This window comes from Branchiostoma lanceolatum, chromosome 6 (assembly GCF_035083965.1).
Source record: "Branchiostoma lanceolatum isolate klBraLanc5 chromosome 6, klBraLanc5.hap2, whole genome shotgun sequence".
In the NCBI taxonomy this organism is placed as follows: domain Eukaryota; kingdom Metazoa; phylum Chordata; class Leptocardii; order Amphioxiformes; family Branchiostomatidae; genus Branchiostoma; species Branchiostoma lanceolatum.
In genome coordinates, this window is record NC_089727.1 from 17,573,798 (window position 1) to 17,595,330 (window position 21,533).

A 21,533-nucleotide genomic window follows, 5' to 3' on the forward strand; every position below is an offset into this window, starting at 1 on the left:
TCAATCACGAAAATCAACAGCATGGGATTCCAAATTTTCGCAACGGCCGACCATTTATCATGGCTGAACTTCCTTCCAAGGCGTGCGATAGATAAACATTCCCGGCACATAATAGTCACTAGTACCAGACTAACGCAAGCTCATGATGATAATAGGGAGAAAGTTTGTCAGTGAAGTTTGGCCACCAGAGGGTACATTCATTTAACGTTACAAGCTAGCGCAAAGGGGCGAATCATTGACCTTACCGGGGACTGACTCTACTGGCCATACGCCCGTACGTAGGACATGTAGGAAGGCCTGGTGGTGGACGCTACACATCACGGGAGACGCGTGTTGGTCCGAGACAGACAGCGGCGTGCTTTCGATCGCGTAGCGGCGACGCACCGCTGCGACAACGTGCCGGACCAAAACGCCTGTTGCGCGGCATGCCCCGAATCCGTCTACCATTGCTGAATGTAGCCCGATTCATAGAGGTCTATTTTGTAAGCATTATTTCATGTACCCCTCAGCGTGAGAATTCCTTGTGCAACACTTCGCTACATTATATGTTTACGTTTCCCCGCGCACCGCCTACCACCCGCCTTTGATCATGTATGAAGTCGGCGGCAGAGAGAGATCATCAATCAATTTTGACAGGAGTGTCGCGCCAGTCTGAGGAGAAACGATCTCCCGTGTTGTGTTGAAGAATTTGGAGTTTGAAAATATCTGGAATAACTAATGCTAGAATAAACATTCACAAAATCATTGATTTAACTTGTTTTCTGTTATAAAATTTCCTAAACTGCAATTTAACCACTGAGTTTAAGGGAACATGGTGTTTTCCCGATAATCACGTTAAATGTTTATGTCCGGTCTTTCCTCCTCGTAAGCAAACTTCCAGCTTGCCCAGGTGCAAGGCACTCGGGGTCAACGACCTGTAGGTCATATGTAGTATTGAAAGTGACAGAAGTGGCAAATATTGTCAAAAAAGCCCAAAATAAATCGTTTTGAATATATGTATGCCAAAAATGGGAATGTAGTCCTTTAAATATTTGTTCAAGCCACATATACAGGAAATTTCAGGTCATTCGGTTGAAATACCAGGGCGCAGGAGGCCAAGATATGCTAAAAATAGCATAAAAACCTCAATAAAATCACTTTCAAGGTCAATATCAAAAAAAGGAAAAGAACGTACATTGGTTTTTGCCTACATTACCTCTGTACCAAATTTCAGGTCATTTGGTCAAAAAATGACAGAGATGAATCGATTTGAAGATTTGACAGGAGAAGAAACATGAGAGAAAACAATATGTTTAGCCATACTTATGGCTAAACATAATAAATCAATTCGATCTTGTGCCCAGGGTGTTATGCACACAGTACCCTGGGCTCAAGACTCATATAGAGGTTAAAGTTCGGAAATCACGTGAGCTATCGAATTTCATAATCGGAGTACTCCACAACACATAATTTCTAGAAGCTTCAAACAGTTTCCACCCACTCCCCTCCCACTCAAATCAAAAACAGTTTTATGTTTTCTGACATCGAAGCTGTTCGGCGGGAGCTACTGGCGTTGTTGGCGGGGCGTCGGCAATTGTTCACCGCCAGCCGGGCACGATGAAGCGCCGAGCGGACAGCCGCCATGCACGGTACGACTCTCCGCACGTAAACTTTAGATTAGCTAGCCTGGAGACCAGACTGTTCCCAGGGCTTACAGAAGCCAAGTCCTCGGCTCTAGGGGCTAACATGCCCCCAAGGAATTTCTACAACAGGTCCCCCTTAATTCGGCTGCCCGTACGATAGATACTAAAAAGACCAGCGGTCTTGCTTCCATGATAAAATTATGTCGTATTAAAGATAAGAACAATTTTGTGTCGTATACGTATAACATATCTTTCGCACGTTTGCAAATTTCATGTTGTTGTTGTTGTTTATTATTAAGTGAGGAGGATTCGAACCACAGCGATGGACCAGTTTTGAAATCGAGAAAAGGTGGTGGTGTTGCCAAGTCGGCCACGACTAGTCCCGATCCCACCGACGACTACCCGACCAACGGCCGAGCTTCTCCCGACTCCAGCCGAAGCAACCCTTCAAAAAGGTATATTTAGGAATCTTACGACTAGATTTTGTGCGAGTATTGTGTATTTTTTAGTCGTGGGAATTACAACAGGTATGTAGTTTAAATAGTGATAGGACAAATTATAGGACAGTTGACAAACATGGGTGCTTCCTTATACAGTATGACATCAATGAGGTCAAGGTCAGGTCAGCGATGACGTCATAGCCTCAGCTGCTTGACGAAAGTCTTGGCTTTATAACCAGGACAACAATAATGTTGTGAAGGTTAGATTACTTAGATCTGACAGGTCGTTCGACGTAATATAACCAGCTGCTGCCGCAGAACGCAAGCTGGTGTGTTTCGCCGAAGAGCGGGTTATACCGGCTATATATGAGTTAGATACAGATATACAGATTGCTAAAGCTTTAACTACTTAGTTTTAGTGTGATGACATATGACATAGTAAACAAATGAAGATTATGTCAGTATATGTGTATATACATACAGAATATATGTGTCGTTTTTATTTCCTTGTTTTGATTTCAAAGTGTAATTATAAGGAATTGGGAAGAATTTTCCTGGTATATGATGACTAAACACCTCACCCAAACCAAGGACATTATAATGTCCTTGCCCAAACACATCCGAGTCTAATGATATTAGTAATATGCAGTGTACATGGGGCAAGGACCTTTTGTGGTGCTCTGGATACATTGTCTATGCAATTATGAATAAAAAATATGCAGCAAGTCTGAAGTATTTACCAGTTATTGCATGTTACCCCTCTCGTTCCAAGATGGGAAGGAATCTCTGTCCGCCATAATCTCATTGTTTGGGTCTCCGGATACCTTTTTTAGTTTGACATTTAACGACAGGACAATAAAATGGTGAATACTGTTTTGGTCATAGATTATAGCATAGCACAATTTTATCGCAATTAACTCTTAATACTGTACTCAAAGTGTTTTTCAGCCTCAAATCACAAGCATATATTTGTTATATTGGAAACTAACGGAAAAACATGCAACAACTGGTAAATACTTAAGACCGGCTGCATATTTTTATTCATAATTGCATAGACAATGTATCCAGAGGGTCACATAAAGTCCTTGGCCCATGTACACTGTATATTAGACTCAGATGAGTTCGGGTGAGTTTGGATGAGTTCGGGTGAGGTATTCAGGCATACTGTACCCGAATTTTCCTTTTTGAATTTTGCTACAGTCCTTTTGGAATCATGCATGTAAATCTATGGCTATATTGAACTTCGGCTATATGCAGGAAACTAATCCAAAGAACCTGATGCAGTAATAGAGGCCTTGAGGATAAGGAGAAAAACAACAACATATCGACCTTCGACCCTGCTCCCATGGGGGTACAGACTATTAAACATAGATTAAAGTTTTGCATGCACCATATTCTGTAGTGTGACCCACGTAATATGCTGAATTTCGGATGAGATTAACGTAAAATGTGGCCACAATTATATGAAATCAAGTAGATTTCCCTACAAATTATGGGAAATCAAAATAGCTCAGCAGCAGCTTGCTGTAAATGCAGAAACGTTTGCGGTGGTTTTATGTTAGCAGTTTTCGTGTTGAAATTTTTACCGCGAACTTATTACCACCACAAAAAGCCGTTCCATTGTGTGACTAGACTAGAGCAATACTATTTTTTTGAATGCAAAACCACCGCGAACGCTCCATTTTCTTCCTAGTTACCGTGAAATTATATCCCTGCAAACATTTCTACATTTATAGTATCAAATGGCTTTGCCTTGGGGAAAAGGGGCATACTGATCACCCCCATTGAACCAGAGTGGTCAAATCCTATGTGGGTAATACGTCAGCGTTAACAGGTGGCACACTGTGGCCTTGTGGTTAGAGTTGTTGACTCAGAACCCGGAGATACTGAGTTTGAATCCCTGACAGGTCCTGATGTTGTACCCTTGGGAAAAGTGCTTTACACGAATTTCCTCACTCGACTCAGGTGTAAATGAGTTCCTCGCTTCGACTAGGGACGTCCCTCGGATAGGACGTTAAATGGAGGTCCCGTGTTTAAGAGCCACACCTCAAACACGTTAAAAACATACTACACTTATCGATAAGACTTTAGAGTAGGGGTCCATCCTGGTATGAGTGGATGAAATAAATCTGGTTGTTACAAACCTGGTTGTTACGCTATGAGGCGGCTTACTGGGTAATTGCAATGGCAACAAGCAAACAAACAAATATTTGTGGGTTTTAGAAATAAAAGGATCCATCTATTTGTGCTTTCCTAGTATCGTTCATTGTTCGTCAATCAATCATTCGCAGGCATCAGTGTCTGATGCATGGCGGCTGCAGACATGCATAGGGCTCGCCAGGCTGGTCTGCTCTCGGCGTAGACCCTCCAGTTGTTTCTGGTAACTCCCAGCCCCTGGAGCTTGTTGTTCGTAGTAAGGATAAAACATGGGACGCCCAGGACAGACTACTGTAACTAAAACTAGTAAAAGGGGAAGACAGTGTTCGCGGGAATTTGATTTCGCCTTAGAGGAAAAATGGAGTGTTCGCAGTGGTTGAAACAAGGGGTTAGTCGGGCAGAAGACTTTACAGTATTCTACAGAGGAGCGAACTAAAGCTAGAATAGGATTCATAGAAACATGGCTAAGTAGCTCTATTGTGAGAAGACAATTGTATAAAATTATATTTCTGCATGAGCTGTCTTTGCTCAATTCAAAGGCTGCAATAACATGCAGCAGAATACATGTATCAGATACAAAACATTTAAATGCTCAAAATTTCTGTTCTCTGCACTGTGATTTATGATACTGTGATTCACTTTATCTTCACAGTAGCAAAATTTCACGGTGTAAGGAAAATGGACATTTTCACTAAACTTTAACCTCACAGTGGCGTGATTTACAAAACGGATCTGTGAAGGAATCATAGATAATAACAACAGTTTTTTTTCATGGTGATGATAAGTTCACAGTACAGAGGTGACTGCGAAAACAGTGAACATAAAGTCACAGTGAAAGAAACAAGAATTACAGTATACTAGGGAAGGAGAGAAAATTCTTTAGTACCGTGAATTCCTAAATCGTGGGTGCACACTTTATTTAGGGTGCATCCTTAAATAGAAGAAATATGGTAACAGGAGTTGTGTTGTTAATTACGCAGAAAGAGCCGCAGCCTGGCAGAGAAGCACCGCAGAGATAAGCTGACCAGTTTCATCTCACAGTTGTCAACCCTCCTCCCATTGGCCAACACTCCCAACAAGAAGCTGGACAAATGCGACGTACTGCGCCTGGCGGTCAACTATCTTAAAGTCCAGAAATGTAAGTCTTGCAACGCTTTTGTAGTAAAAAGTAACTTTTTGGCATTGCCTCAGGGGTGGAGCCTAAAGTATTGTATAAGACGGTTCATGGTTGCAACTGCATATGTGCAGTGTGATGCATTGTGGGTGATATTTCAAGATTGAAGGTCCCAGTCGTGAGAGAAATAAACAAAACATGTCCGGAAATCTATTAAGCATATCTAGACAAGTTCCGCACCATCAACTTTGACCTCGCAATGCACAGTTGGAATCTTGAACCTGCTTATTGTTTGATCCTTGCTGTTTAGAATTTTTAAAGATTTATTCTGTGCAGATTTGACCAACTCTGAGTCTGATGAGGAATTCAGCAAAGCTCAGTGGCCATCATGGATGACAGAGGAACAACTGCAGAAGCTCCTCCTAGAGGTGAGAACTGGTATTGCAAACCCTGGGTGGAAGATGATCTACATGTAGCATAATAGCTAGACTACACTTGTCCAATAGATCAGAAACTTTGTCAATGGAAATGATAAGAACGTTGCCAAAGTTGGTTGTCAGGGAATATCAAGTAACTATGCAGGTATAAAGCCATGAATAATTTTATTAGGCTAGAAAATCATCCAGATAAGATAGGGTTCTTTATTCACAACCAAGGAACATGTATTTACAACAATAACCAACATTGCAGTGACTGTCTGTCACCTTCCACAGGGCAGCGCCGACTGGTTCTGCATGATAATGCTTTACGTTTGGAACCACATCTGTTAGCAGCGACACCTATACATGTAGCTGCAGTACAAAATGTAACCAGTCAGTATTGCTCTGAGAAAGGTGACAGATGGTCACCGAAACAATGACTGCAGTTCTAAAGTTTTACAAGATAACAGTTACTCAAGTAACTGGATCAAATTTGGAAAGTTTTAGTTGTTCTTTGTAGTAGTCCACTGTGTTCTGCTGCTGCAGTGGTCTGAACACCCTGCAGCTGCAATCAGTCTTTCTTCAATTCTCTCCACTTTGTCCGGTTCATCGCAAGCTTCCTTAGCTTCCGTAGTTTTCTTTCTGACCATAGTCCTCTTTCTTTTAGTTGTTCTTTTGATTTCAAAATGCCCTGACTTACATGTATCTGTTGTGTTTCCAATTATAGAGCAGTAACGGTTTCCTGTTGGTGGTGGACAAACGAGGAACCATCCTCCATCTGCACGAGTCAGTCAGCCATTACCTCGGCATTCCTCAGGCAAGTCACACCCACCCTGAGTTGTTACCTCAGTGAAAACAGAGGTATAAAATTAGTGGTGCGTACCTAAACCCCGGACCTGTTCCGGACCTGTTCCTGAGCTTTAGGTTCTGAAGTCCAAAAAAACCTAAACATCTGGAAACAAGTCCGGACTTGAAAAAAATCTCTTACTTTTTCACTCCTTTTTGATTTAAACCATCTTAAAGCTTCCTTAGATCGTGAAATTTGCACTGGCAAAATATGAAAACATTGCTGTTTTGTATTTATAAATGAACTTCTGCATTAATTACTGACCGTATATAATTCCGCATATTATAGTCTTCAAATTGCATGTAAAATATATGCCAATATTCAATTTTACATGAAACAGGAAAACAAATATTCGTAGCACACATATTCCATTGGTTCAAGTCCGGACTTTCAAGTCCGAACCTGAACCTAAACCTCTGGACTCGAGTCCGAACCTAAACCTAAACTCGGGTTTAGGTACGCACCACTATATATAATGTGCTTGTTTGTTCTGGGGTGTGTCTGCAGTTATGCATCCGGCATTTGACTACGATGGGACTCCTGAAACTGAAAGGTCCCAAAAAGATGGCAGGAAATGGAATTGGTCAGAGTTCAGATCTAGATCTTTTCACACACCCTGACACCGGAAATATTGAGTTGGCGCAGGTCTACGATAAGGGTGCCTCTTTGTTTTTCCTCAATGAATTGATAAGACAAGATAAAGCAAGAAAATTACCCAAACTGTAGTTTTCTGATGAATTATATTCATAGCATGATCATCCAGTTTTGTATAGTACTTTCTCCTTTGACTTCTTAAAATGAATTTGCGTTCCTTAAAAAGAGTGACATCTCATAAAAGTGTTGACTTATTTTTATTGTACTATTCATGCGTAGATTATACCATCCCTTAGAGACCACCTGTTAAATGCAAATGGGTATTCAGAATGGCTACCAATGGCTAGGATTAGAATCTTTGGCCTTGTTGTGCAGAAGCAGGATTGCAAACCACTAGACCTCAGCACGACACTGTATTGAATAGATATGATATATAATTTCTTTTCTGAAAGAAAATGATACGTACAATGTGTATCTGAAAAGAAAAAAGTGAAAGTGATCTCGGACCAGTCTAGCTCAATGAAGAGCTATTCTTCCACCGGTCCTGACAGAGAAGACAGACGCTATATTTACAGGTTCATCGTACTAGGAAAATTCCCCTAGCTCTTTTCGATAAGCACAATGAACAGTGGACCACGGCTTAACGTCCCGTCTTAAAGACTGCAACCCTTTCCAGTAGTGTGCATGTCAGGTGAGCGATACAGCCAGGATCCAACTCATGGCTTCTTGGTCCAGAGGCAGGGCCGCTAACCACTGGACTACACATGCTACTACAAAAGTAGAACTGTAGAATATATCAGAAGGGTTCTAACTGTAATTCTATCCCTCATTATATAGTAGAGTGGATTCATTCCTCAAGCTAAAAGACATCTTTCACACGGCAGTCGTCCCTCAGTAAGACATCTGAAGCCACATAGTTCCTGTGTAGAACTTTTATTCAGTCTAGTACCACGACCGGTTTCGCTTGACAGCTTCTTCAAATGTACAGACTAAATGACACAAGTACATGAGGTTCTCACTTTAATAGCTTTCCAGTGCATATTGCACTCAGGCTGGTACATGGTGACCTGGTGCTTGATACCCTAGAGGTCGTTGTGCTCTGACCTTAGCTAACCTACAGTATGACGTATGTAATTCTATCCCTCATTATTTTGTAGAATCAGATCACCGGGCGCACCATTCAGACCCTGGTGCATCCTGAAGACCTCCACATCCTGTATGAACATGTGCCGCTACTGCAGCCAATTCACCAGGACCAGGACGAAGATCAAGGTCAGAACTTCATCTACACTCTCCTGGTATCCATCCTATTCTAGGCCTGGTTTGCTCCTAGTGTGTTGTTCACCTTATAGTGCCTAGTGGCACATAGGTCAGCAAGTTGCCTTGCTGTTTTAGTAGCAGAATATATTTTTACAGGGAGGGGGGCTAGCCCTTCCCTTTTAATGTGATTGACGCACCACGGGACCCCATTCTACGTCTCTTCTGAAGGAAGGGTGCAGCTTCAACCGAGTTGCCCTTCCCAGGATTGAACCAGGGTCTTCTGAAAATATAAATGGCCTTCTATGTCTATCGTTGCCCAAAAAAATTATATGTCATGTGTTTACCGTATCATTTTAACGATCGACATCCGCGCTATGCAGTATGCTGGTAGCTTTACTGTCACCACGCCGCCGCCATGTTTCGAAGGGCATAACATGCTGTTGTTTACCGACGTCACAGTTCCGACGTTTTAGATATTTTGCGGCCTCAAAACACATATCACAAGGGAAGTAAAGTTATAATTGTTGTTTTTACGTGTAACACATCTTCTGTGAACGAATACTTCTTCCGCCGCGCTGACGATAGTGATCAGAATTTTCCCGGTGCACTCCAATTGTTTTTCTACACGTTGTTTGATCCGCGTGCTTTGTAAACAATGACTGTCAAAGTTATTTGTATGAAAATTGTATTTTAGAATTTCAAAGCGTCTTATTTTGCCCCAATAACAACGTTTACTTTGTAGCGAGATCGACCGATATGTTACGTGTGCCGTCAGGATTTCAAAAAGGCCGTCATAGCGGCGTGGAAATCTACGGCGCTGGGCCGAAAAAAAGCGAATTACGAGCAAATTTAAGATACCCGGGAAATATTGGCAGAAAAACCTTAACTTTCAAATTTAGAGGATCCCGGTTAGTAAAGCCCCCAAAGCAAAGAAAAGAAATGTGCCTTCTAAGATAAGAACGTACCGGGCGGATTTTGAGGGAAGTACGTTTTTTGAGAGTGATTTTGTGAATGGGGATTTTGGCGAACTCAATTTTTTTTTCCAATTCGGCGAAAAATAGAAGCCGCGATTCTGAGAACCAACGGATTAAATTGGTGTGGCCTAATGGAATAGAAAAAAATGCTAGATTGGAAAAACAACAGGAAAACAGAATCTCAAAGGAATGTTTTTACTTTGGTGCACACAATATCAGGGAGTGAACAGCGTCAGGTGCAAGTTTTCACCCCAGCCTTCTGTTTTCATGATTTCTGTTGTTGCTAAAATTAAAAATAAAAATCTGTTAACCAAGAAATTAGATTGGTGTGGCCTTAGAGTCACAACGGAGTGTCTGCATGGTTGTATCAGTGTTGGCAGACTAGTTTTACCAGACAGCCCATGAATGCCATGAAATAATCCAACGAACTCATTTTCAAAACGTTTTGCTAGAACATAGTCGATGTAGTCTGATTCTAGATCTAGATAGATGTATGCTATTGTCTCCCCCACTTTTAATGCAGACAAAACAATATGCAAACTTGATCACATGATTGACATTGTCACCTTACGAATGATACTATGGTGCTTTTCCAGAACCCCCCAGCTTGTCCGACGGTAACCTGTCGTTCTGCGTGCGAGTGGTATGTCGTAACACCACCAACAAGGCCGGCTTCTTCAGCTATAAGTTCGCTCACTTCAAGGGGCACACCCAGCCACTGGTGGAGGACACTGATGGGGAGGGTGGGTACAACTAACAATCCCGATTCAAGATTAGCTAAAACTTACACTACAATATACAAAATAGCACATAACCATATCATAATGTTTTGGGTTTAAATTCCTAGCAGGCCAAATGTTGTACAATAGTAGTAGTAGTAGAAGTAGTACGTGCACAGGCCAGCACTGGCCCCTTGCCATGGGTTATACCGCCCTTTTTACGGGGCGACATACCGTACCCATTCGTTGCCTGTACTCAAGACGGTGATGCGGCAGTTCTCAAGTCCGGGTGAATTGTGTAAATCACCGTATGGCTGATACGAGACGGTGGTTCGGCAGGCCTCCATCTGGGTGATTTGTAGTGAATCACCAACTCCAGATAGAAGGATTTGGACCATCGCAAACTGGGACATGCCCTTACTCTTTTTAGAAAGGTGTGGTGGGTTCTTTTACGTGCCCGGGGTGTGGCTCCCCCCAAACACGGGACCTCCATTTAACGTCCTATCCGAGGGACGTCCCTAACCCTAGATGAGCTAGGTTCTCATTTATACCTGAGTGAAGTGAGGAAAGTCGTGTTAAGTGCCTTTCCCAAGGGCACAACTTTGGCGAGCAAGTTCGGACATGTCTCTGGGCACAACCCGGGATCAATCCAGGGTCCCATTGTTTGACAGCCGCGTGCTCTACCACTTGCGCCACACGACGCCACGTTGTACATACAATATACCTTTTGGAATGGCATTTTTCTTTAATTAGTCTGGGCGCCAAAAGTTGGTTAAGGGAGAGTATGAGAGCTCTGGTAAACTAAGAAGGATAGCACCCAGGCTACAATTTCCTTACTGGACTCAGGTAGAAATGAGTACCTATAGCTTCAATCTGTTACTCTTAGATGGAACGTAAAGCTGGAGGTCCAGTACTTCTAGTGTTTGAGGAGAGCTACGCCTCAGGCATGCTAAAGAACCCACCACACTTGTTGATAAGAGTAGGGGTCCATCCTGGTGTGGTTGGATCAAACGTTATAGTCTGGTTTTGTGCAGCTTGTGTAACGTACTAAAGGCTGCTTACTGATCATGCAAACAAACAAACAAACAAATGGACAAATAAATTTGGCTCACCATGCAGCATATTTGCTTTTAACTTCCTTACACATTTAGAATAGTGTTTGTCATTCAAGTCATGCTAATTATATATATGAAACTAATGATTGAAAGTAGAAGACAGATTTTTGATTGACCTAATTTTGCTTGTCCCACAGGAAAACTGCCGCCCCCCCTGGTGTTGGTAGCGGTGGTACGACCCTACATGGAGTCAGTGTTTAAGGAGATGTCCTCGTTCTTCTCCAGGGAGAATGAAGTCCTCATCCTACACAACCTACAGGGGGTCTGTGAGTATGCAGACCAGAGGTGTGTAAATTTAATGCTGCGTGTACCTAAACTCCGAACCTAAATTTGACTTCAAGTCCCAACAAAACTAAGCGTCAGGAACCAAGTCCAAACTTGCAAAAAAGTATCTCTCGTTTATATTCTCCTTTTTGTTCTAAACCATCTAAAACCTTCCATAGATTGTGAAATTTGCACTAGAAAAAGATGAAAATATTCTTGTTATGCATGTAACTGAGCCTTAAAGTTTGTGTTTACTACTGACTGTATATAATTCTGCATGATTGTGTATTTTTCAAATTGTATGTCAACTTTATGTCAACATGGAATTTTACATATGCCATGGGTTCACCTGAACCCCTGGACTTGAATCCGGACCTGAACCTGAACATGAGTTTAGGTATGCAGCACTATGTGTGATTGTGTTACTCTTGTTCCAATTAAGACCACTCCATTGACCCTTTTGTTGCAAAATGCTGTCTTACATAGTAAATAGTCCCTGTAGCATATGTGCTTAACGATCCCACTTGGGATCAAATTCTGTGGATCCGTGGGTGGGGTTTCAACCCCAGGGTTGGCCCCAGCTTGGACATATTGTGAAGGATTGCATTCGTCATTTTGGGTGGTGATGTAAAGCCAGCGGCCCCGTATACGAGGGAGCTTCAGGCGAAAGCTTTGGGCATTAAGATCCTGCACATCAAAAATAACACACTTATTGAGAACAGTAGGGGTGACCCGGTATGCTTAGCTGGAAACCAAGCAGTAGTGGAGCACCATTGCACCACCAGCTACTATAATTCTTGATTTGTTAACTGTAGCTTGATTTTTAGCTGATTTAACGGTCACTAGTCAACTGCTAAAATTTCATCATCGCAAATATTTGAGACAGTAATGTTTGTTCCCACCGTTGAAATTAAGTGCCGTGACCTACTCCATTTTTCCCCAACCGCTATATTTCCCTGCCGCTATATTTAAGAGATTTACAGTACTAACCTGTATCATATTTATTACATTGCAGATTCTTTCAGGTAGATTGCTTCTCCTTATAATTACACAAATACGTCCCAGCTCTGTGTATTGTCTTAGATTGTATGGTAGTAGCTGTCGGGTTATGAAGCATTGTATGACTTTGCCTTCCAGAATGTTTAAGTTTGGGGCCCTGGCTAGGGAGATTCGGTCCGGCTCAGTCTACGATCAAGTCGACAAAGAGGATCTGAAGTATGTCTCCCATGCACACAGTGTCAGTAAGTATCTTCTCTACTTATTTTATTCATTATTATTTGATATTTCACCAAGGTGCATTTACATGTATTGCCTCAAAGTCGTTTTTCAAAGAGGCAAACTCAGAATCTGAGTACTAGGACAAATAGACGAATTTGAACCACACAAACTAGTTTTGTTATAGGGAGCATTTTGCTCATAAGTTGTCATCTCGCACACCTGTTAAGAATAGACCGCATTCGAATGACATGCCCCGAACCATAACCGGTGTCAGAGAGCGTCCAGTAGGTATTCACTTTCCGCCGGCGGACTGACCCATGCACACATGCCGCCAAAGGTTTCCGGATATCGCTAGACAATGTCAGTGGCTATTTCAGATTCAGCTTTATTCTGATTGGCATTGCATGTGACATTAGTATAAAACAAAAATATCCACATGAATTGCTCCAATACTTACATGGCTTGCCATTGACTTAACGGTTTACAGTAACAGAAATCGCTTAAACATAGATACCTGATTCCTAATTCATGGACAGTGATGCATGGTTTTAAAATTCTAACAACGATCAGATGAAGTGTCGCTATGATAAAATTCAATACTGACTGATTTTAAAAAGAACTTCACCGCCCATTACACAACTGACGGGTAAAAAGGAACCATCAACTGGCATTACTATAAAACAGACGTAGAGATCGGGGTGCAAATGAAAGTTGATGTCTTTAAAAAGTTTTACTACTTCCTCATCTGCGTAAAATCCTGAGAAAAACAGCTTGTTTTGAACTTAACTATCGTAAATTAGTCAGATTGTAATCGAACACCAGCTTCCTCCGGGTTCTGAAAATGTCGTTACTTTGAACACGTTCTATCCTTAACGGACGTGCACGATGACATAGATGGTTTCTGAGCAAAATTCAGTGAGGAAACCAGTTTGTATGGTTCAAATTCGTCTATTGGAATCTCTCATCTTTTTGACAGTCTATGAGACGTCTCAGACAAGCACTGTCTTCAGAATTAAGCGGAAGATGCAGCTGGGTTACTGTCACAGCATCACCTACGTCATCAAGGACAGGTGGACCAGTCGGCCCAAGGGTTTCCTCAGTTTCTTCAGCGTCCTAAGGTACGTACTGTAAATCTTGAAATGTTTGCCATGGTTTTATTTTCACAGTGACCTCTCCACCGCAAAATCATGACATCACAAATATCGGTTTCCATTGTATTAGTGTAAAACGCAACGAAAACCTCCTTTTATTTGATACTACAAATAAAGCACGTCCTTGCAAAAATAAATGGATTTACAGTGTACTCAAGCAGCACTCTCTTTCTTTTTCTTCAGTGAAAAGGAAGGCAGGCTGCGATGGAAGAGACAGGACAAAGAATTCCGAGGCATGATAGTGGCGAAGCAAACGCCGCTATCACTTCCAGGAGGGGAAACCAGTACAAAGGAGGAGTCTTTGTCTCCTCTGTCTTCAAACTGCTCAAGCAGTGGTTCAATGGACTTGGCTTCCATCACGAGTCACATGGCAGTTAGCAGTATGAAAGTAGAAGTGCCTGATGGTTCCACATTTGGACCCCACACTCTCGAGGGCCTGACTCTGTTATCAGATGTACACGCGGGGGAAAAATCATCCCCCTTGCAGGACACGGCCGGCTGTTGCGAAACGGTCGTATGGCCCGTTGGTCGTCCGTTAGAAACATCACCTTCACAGCAAGCACAGTCCGACAGTCTCCAGGACACTTCCAGCAGTGGTTCTCTGCCCAGCTTCGCCAAAGCGGGTTCGAGCGGTGGAAGCAGTCCGCAAACGTCAAGTTTGACGAAAGCGTGCCTGACGCCCAGTCCCGTACTCCAGCCTAGTCCCACTCACAGCAGCCACAGCGTACATGACCAGAATACGACGTTGCAGTCTTCAGTTCCCGACAGTTTGCTAAGAAGATTTATGGACAACCAAATATCTCTGTCCTCTGTCACTCATACAATATCAACAGATTCAACGTCCATGCTTCACAATGCTCACAATGATGGTGGCTTCATCAACGGTATACAGGAAGAGTTCGCTGGCGCTTCCCACTCGATTGCAGGTTATTCTGATTCCTTGGGAAGTCTTAGTACAGGAGAGAAAGAAGGAGAAGTAACATCTGAACTCCCCTCTGTAGCAGTGGTTCACCCCACGCAGGCCAGGGCCATGGTATCTTCCAATGGACCAGTCGACCTTCAACCCCTCACTGGTATGTAGATATCATCATGATGATGGTATTGAAATTTGTTTTGATTCATTGATTACGGAGGCAGCTTGTCTACATGTGCATAGTTTGGTTAAACATGAAGACTCCAGGTAAAGCCCCTGTCACACATTCAGGACCTTCCAGTCACTTTACTCCCAACCACTCCCCAACCAAGGTCGTTGCTGGGTTGGGAGTAGCCTGGAATCCATCCTATTCTAGCTCCAGTTCACTCCTCTGATCGTAATCCAAGCAGAATGGGACTTTTCCAACTTTGATCTGTTAAGATTTATAGTTGACTGGCACAGACGACATTTAAAGGCTAGTAGGCAACCTCGCTGACCAACTCCTAACTGTAGACAGGGGTTCATCTAAACCGGGAAATTGGGGCACTGCACCCTCTTGTTTCAGCCCAGCGCCCCCTTGTCAAATTCAGATTTTAGCTTGCAGCATTCCCTCAGCGATTGATTCTTCCATAGATACATAGAATTTTCTCCCTCGCCTGTGTGTGCTCCCTCTTGTTTAATTTTTCTAGAAAAATCCCTGGTAGATGACCTTGCTCTCAACTGTAATGACTTCCAGCCATGATCTGGAGAACGTCAGACGGGCTTTAATGAGATTCTGTCAAACAAAATAAAATTAAAGTTAAACAAGTCTGATTAATGACAAGTTCTGCCGCCTCTGACCTGTACTCCCTGCCACTCTGGCAAGTCGAACCTTTGCAGTCATCTTCCCACTCACTTCCTGTTCCTCTACTGACAGCGCATTCAAGTATCTATGAACACGCACCAACCCAAACAAGAAAACAAACGCACGCAAAAAAAAAGACTACACACGGAGTCAGGACCTAGGGGGGTAGAGAGCCCCTGGGCTGGTGTAAGTTACGACAGAGAGTGTGGCTGTGCGATCAGTTGAATAAATATTATTTTGAGATCTTTGCGTGTTCATCTGATGCTTTTGAAAAAAACTATTAACAATGGCGTTGTCGGCAGGATAAACAGTAAACCTCTGTATACATTGTAAACAATCATCCTTGAACCAAAAATTCTTCCAGATCCGTTTGGAGTCTTCACCAGTCCGTCGGAGGATGCCCAACCGGTCCTCCAGACCAGCCTGACTCCCTCGGCCCAGTCCCTTATGACGGAAGAGTACCAGCTAGACCGCCAGCTGGCCAAGCAGCAGAGACAGCTGTCCCAGCAGATGCAGCAGTACAAGCGGGAAATGCAGTTAGTTCAGAACCAGATTGAGTTGAACCAGTGCATTATAAAGCTCCAGGTAGGAATCGTTTTTGCAGCAAATGCTAGGTAAATCATTGCCCTATAGCCCTTACTTACACAAGCTTTCACTGTTCAGGGCGTCCCTTCCCAGCAGAGTTTGTGGACATAAGACATCCAAATCAGGGGAACTGGTTGCAAAAAAAAAGAACTACATGTACATGCACCAATGAGAGATTAGTATGGGGGTTCAACGGAAACAGAAACATGCGAAACAGAATGTCCTGGTAGCCTGACCTGGGGAATATTCAAAGGTCAGTCAATAAATCTAGCCTTATTAGGAGGGCCTGATTCCCCAGGCTTACAAATTACAGTTGGTTGTCATTGAGCATCTAGAGGGCTTATCAGTTTGAGGGCCACTTATATTTAATGCATGATTTAACCAGGTTACCCTTTCACTGTAACCAATTGCATTTTAAGACGACAGATTTTCCGTTATGCTTTTCTTCTGTCTAAGTTTAGCTTGACGCTGGGCTTACAAATTGTTTTACTTCTTTTTGTACAGAAGCTGAAGGGAAAAGAGCAGGATGTGGCTCGTCTGATGAACGACAATACGCACTGTCCGCACAGTCTAAGTGTCCAGCTGGACAACGCCGAAGCCTTCCCGTTCACTGCCCCACCGGACCTCCCTCTGGCCTCAACAACAACATCACCAACAACACAACTACCTTATTAGAAGGAGTCACAAATAAAAACAAGGAGCTTTGGCTTAAACGAGAGCTCAGTAACAGTGATTCGACGTAATGTATCAACCACCATGATGTGCCTGGAAAAAAGTTTTTCCAGTTTAGCTCGCTGAAGAACTGGTCCTGAGAGAAAAGACAGACGCTATGTACAGTATGTACAGGTTCATTGTACCGGGGAAATTCCCCTAGCTCTTAACGACAAGCACAGTGAACAGTGGACCACAGCTTAATGTCCTGTCCTAAAGCCCCCGTCACAAATAAGAAATTCAGCTCGGTTGATGTGTTGGCGAGCTTCAAATGTGCATTTTCGGCCGAAGTACGGCCGACGTCCTGTCGATTAAGCGGGCTTCGGGCGATTTATAGAAATCAAAGTTGATCCAAATATTGGCCTTTTACCAGGTTAGTTGATTCTGACTTCGTCCATGTCCAAGAGATGGTACCATCTCATGGGGGATTTTTAGTTTTTAGTGTTCGACGGACGTCACCCGAGATTTTCATTCGAAAATACAGTTGACGCTCGGGTGATTTTGAAATTCGGCGAGCTTTGGGTGATCTACAAATAATTTGGACGACGCTCGCATGAATTGTGACGTCGGCTTAAGGACTGTAGCACTATCCAGTAGCATGCATGTCGGGTGAGCGACACAGCCAGGATCAAACTCACGGCTTCTTGGTCTAAAGGCAGGGTTGCTAACCGCTGGACTATACGTGTCACGCTACTGCAAAGCGGGTGTGTTCCGCCAAAAGGTTAGATTATCCGACATAATACTTGTGCGCTTGCAGATACCCATATTGGCTTGGTGTACACAAAACTACTGGAAAAACAAAATGACTGCAATACATATCATTCAAAGAAAGTTAATCTTTCCCTATACTGAAAACACAAATATGGCCAATGCTATCAAACAGTTATGAGCGATACCATTTAGTAACCCAAAATGAATATATATGTATATATTTAATGAATAAAGGTCTGAAATATTTGTCGTTTAGATTTGTACCAAAAATATGATAGAGATTGTATGCAAAATACATATCATTCGAAAAATATGATATTTCCTTTCTCTAAAAACACTAAGTATGGACAACAGTATACACAATACAGTGATTGTATTTTGGCATCGTGCTACCATTGTCATGCATTTGTAATGTTATCATGTGACCCACATAGAGCACCTATATATTTGAATGCACTCAGCTGGTCTGTGGATTTATACAAAAAGATACGATGACAGAGAAATTGTATTCTTGGAAATTTTATAGTAATTTCGGTTATATTTGAGATGTCATTATCCATTTTACAAGGTGAAAAGTGTGCCTATATATATACCTCAAAAGATGACTTGTTTGAATTCATAGATTGTTAAATTCCAAGGGTTTTTGAAGGTTATATCTTACCATATGATGTACTGTAAATGCATTCAAGTTCGCATGGTTTTTATTTCGCCGTAGGGAGAAAACTGAGCGTTCACGGTGGTTTTAAGTTCGCGTTTGAGACAATAGTAGACAAGGAAGTATGTGGCAAAAAAGGTTTGCGATGGTTTTAAGTTTGCGGCGAAGAGCTTACCGCGAAAACCGCGAACATTAAACAACCACGAACATTTCTGCATTTACAGTAATTTCTTGGTTCTGGAATTTTGCTGGGGGGGGGGATTTCAATAACTAAGATCTGTATATGTTGGCAGTGTCAAAATATGAAGTGGAAAATATTTTGTGCAGGCAGATGTGAAAGTTTGTTGATTCAGATCCTTAGCTTGCTTACTTACTTGCTTATGTCGAGACCTTCCAGTCACGAGTCGAGATGACAGCCCAAGTGTTTCGGTCCTTTGCATTCGTCTGATAAATTTCTTATTGCTTTCTAGCCATGATTTGTAAACATAGTGTCATTTTGGATGGTGACGTAATGCATGTGGCCCCGTGTATGAGGGAGCTTCAGGCATTAGCCTCAAGCGTCAAACCTCTGCACGTAAAAGAACCCAACACACTTATCGAGAAGAGTAGGGGTGACCCGGTGTGCTTGGCCAAAAACGTGAGCCGTAGGGAAGCCGCATTGCACTACCACTAGCTACTTGAAAAAGCAGCATGCTTCACCTCAAATGAGGATGCCTTGAAACGAAACGAAGTGCCAGAAAAGTCCGTCTGCAGGAAATTTCGACAGCAATACAGTTGATGTTCTCTTGATCACTGCATCATTTTTAGAGATCGCCTGATGTTCTCAGGTCTCCAAGCACCGTCCAGTGTAACGGTAGATTTTCTGGCAAAAAATATGCTCGATTTTCTGGCGATTTTGAAATTTGGCCACCTGGCGATCAACAAATTCGTCCAATGGTCTTTGACGCCGTTTTGATAGCCACCAGCTGATTGGGCAGTTTGGGCTTTTAATGTACAACTAAATTATTACACATATCAATTTTGGTATTTTCATACACGACAAAAAGTGAAAAACCGAAGACAATGATAATTTCCTTTTACATATCATATTTTTAAATATATACAGTGCCCTCTAAACAATGTATTAGCTGTCAAAATTTCTAGTTTGTTGTTTTGTAAATTTGTTCACACGTATTCTAAATGATGTTTGTAAATATCCATGTTTAAGTGTGCACACATCTTGATGTCATCTACCATTCTATAGCCATTTCCTGCACCTTTGCTACTGTAATTTGTATGTTTATTAATTTAATTAAAAGTTCAACCATTCACATGCTTTTAAGGCTCACATGATGATAAAGGTAAATGATTGGTTCATTTTTTAATGCAGTTATTGATGTGAAAATACTATTTAATTGTCAATCAAATCCATGGTGTATCAACACCAAAATAGGTATTATGCAACTTATGTTGGTGTCAATAATTGTTGTTCAGTCATTCCACAGTTCCTCTTCCTTTAAATAGCACAAAATATTTGAAGAGTATCAAATAGCCAGGGGAGAAGTACCATAAGTTAGTCGCTTTATTGACATCTTAATAAGGAGGTTCACAATTCCAACTGCACATGCACAGTTAATTGCATTGACAATTGTGGGTAATACTGTAAATGCATTTAAGTTCGCATGGTTTTTATTTCACGGTAGGGAAAAAATGGAGTGTACGCAGTGGTTTTAAGTTTGTGTTTGAAACAATAGTAGCACTACAGTCATAGGTGGGCAAAAAGTTTTGTGGTGAGGAGTTCACCGCAAAATCCATGAACCTTAAACCATCGCAAACATTTCTGCATTTACAGTAGGTCAAATATGAAGGCCCCTAGGCCCTGAGATATAAACAAAACACATCTACATTGTTATGAAAGCCTAACGACAGAGTTCTGACAAGTACAAGTATAGTCAGACAAGAACTGTTTACAAGTTAGAGGCCTTCACCTTTGACATACTACCCACAATGCATGTTGCTGTGCATGTGCTCTTAAAACGATGAACCTCCTTAATTATAACTTGGCTTTGTTATTGAAAGAGTAGACATTTCAGTGGGTATTTAAGATGAAAGCATGTACATGTATTTAAAATTCCTGTATCCTTAAATAATAATTCAGTAGATGATATCAATACGCTAAATGATATATTGTCAGATCACCTCAAGAAAATATACTGGCTTTCTTGTGCAAAAATGACTTATTACGTTATGACTAAATTCTGACTTTGCATACAGTATATCGCAACAGTATTTCTCCAAATGTTGTATTATGTACATGTATATTATGACTTTATTATCTAGAAGTGATTGATTTGTGAATATGATAGTTAGGTATCATATTTCGGTGATTATGCCTTCGAACTGCTAGCAATGCAATGCAAATTGTTGTTGTTTCGTGCCAGAACGATTGTAATTTCCAAGCACAGTATTATGTGGTATTTGGTAGACATACATGTATGCTTACTAGACTGAAACTTTCGATCTGATTATTTAAATTCAGTTTTCCCTCCTCAGTTGTTTGTTAAGTGCTTGTGACACCAAAATACATTCATGATATTGTACCATTATGATAGTATGATTCAATGAACATATAGATCCACCTAACTGGATAAAATTTGTAAACAGACTTTTCAGACAGCATCTGCTATATTTCGTCAGGGACGTGAGAAAGATAGTGGATGCTGTCTGAAACGTTTTAAAATTTTATCCAGTTGCTTGAGTAACTGTTCTTTGGCATCTTATCCAGTTGCTTGAGTAACTGTTCTTTGGCATTTTATCCAGTTGCTTGAGTAACTGTTCTTTGGCATATCTTATTACCTGGATGTCTAACCTTGATAAACATATCAAGGATCATTGAATAACACTTCAATATGGCACAATGTCTTGGGACATATTGAATTTTGGTGTCACAAGGCTAATGTTCCAATGTATACCAAGGAGGAGTATGAATAAAGGCTGGTCTAGTAATACATGTACTTGTATATTGCATTTCTTATATTGTATGGTAGTTTCCTTTGTTACAAGTGAAGTCTTTATGACACTTGAATCAGGCTTACCTGTAACGTTCTGACGGGTTTGAGCTAGTTCACTACCCAAAGTTGTTTTGGGCCTGGTCGCATCCGTATGTGTATCTATATAGCCAGTACCGGTATAACCTCCCTTTGGTGTAACACACCACATGTCACGCGACACTTGTAGTCGT

At 41.8% G+C, this 21,533-nt stretch overlaps 1 protein-coding gene across 1 annotated transcript; it reads left to right on the forward strand.

The window, feature by feature from the left end:
* The first annotated feature begins 1,396 nt into the window (after positions 1-1,396).
* On the forward strand, positions 1,397-21,302 carry LOC136436932 (protein single-minded-like). Its single transcript, XM_066431339.1, has 13 exons — positions 1,397-1,628; positions 1,922-2,077; positions 5,200-5,357; positions 5,670-5,761; positions 6,480-6,569; positions 8,351-8,465; positions 10,024-10,170; positions 11,399-11,546; positions 12,663-12,766; positions 13,720-13,861; positions 14,078-14,967; positions 16,016-16,236; positions 16,741-21,302. Exons 1-13 carry the CDS (start codon positions 1,597-1,599, stop codon positions 16,909-16,911), a joined length of 2,466 nt encoding a protein of 821 aa, XP_066287436.1. The 5' UTR covers positions 1,397-1,596; the 3' UTR covers positions 16,912-21,302.
* The last annotated feature ends 231 nt before the right edge of the window (positions 21,303-21,533 follow it).

Bases quoted from the DNA above. Each gene is read 5' to 3' on its own strand.
- LOC136436932 (XM_066431339.1), top strand. From the start codon at position 1,597: ATGAAGCGCCGAGCGGACAGCCGCCATGCACG. The intron at 5,358-5,669 runs GTAAGTCTTGCA...TATTCTGTGCAG, and splicing joins CTATCTTAAAGTCCAGAAAT to ATTTGACCAACTCTGAGTCT. The intron at 13,862-14,077 runs GTACGTACTGTA...CTTTTTCTTCAG, and splicing joins AGTTTCTTCAGCGTCCTAAG to TGAAAAGGAAGGCAGGCTGC.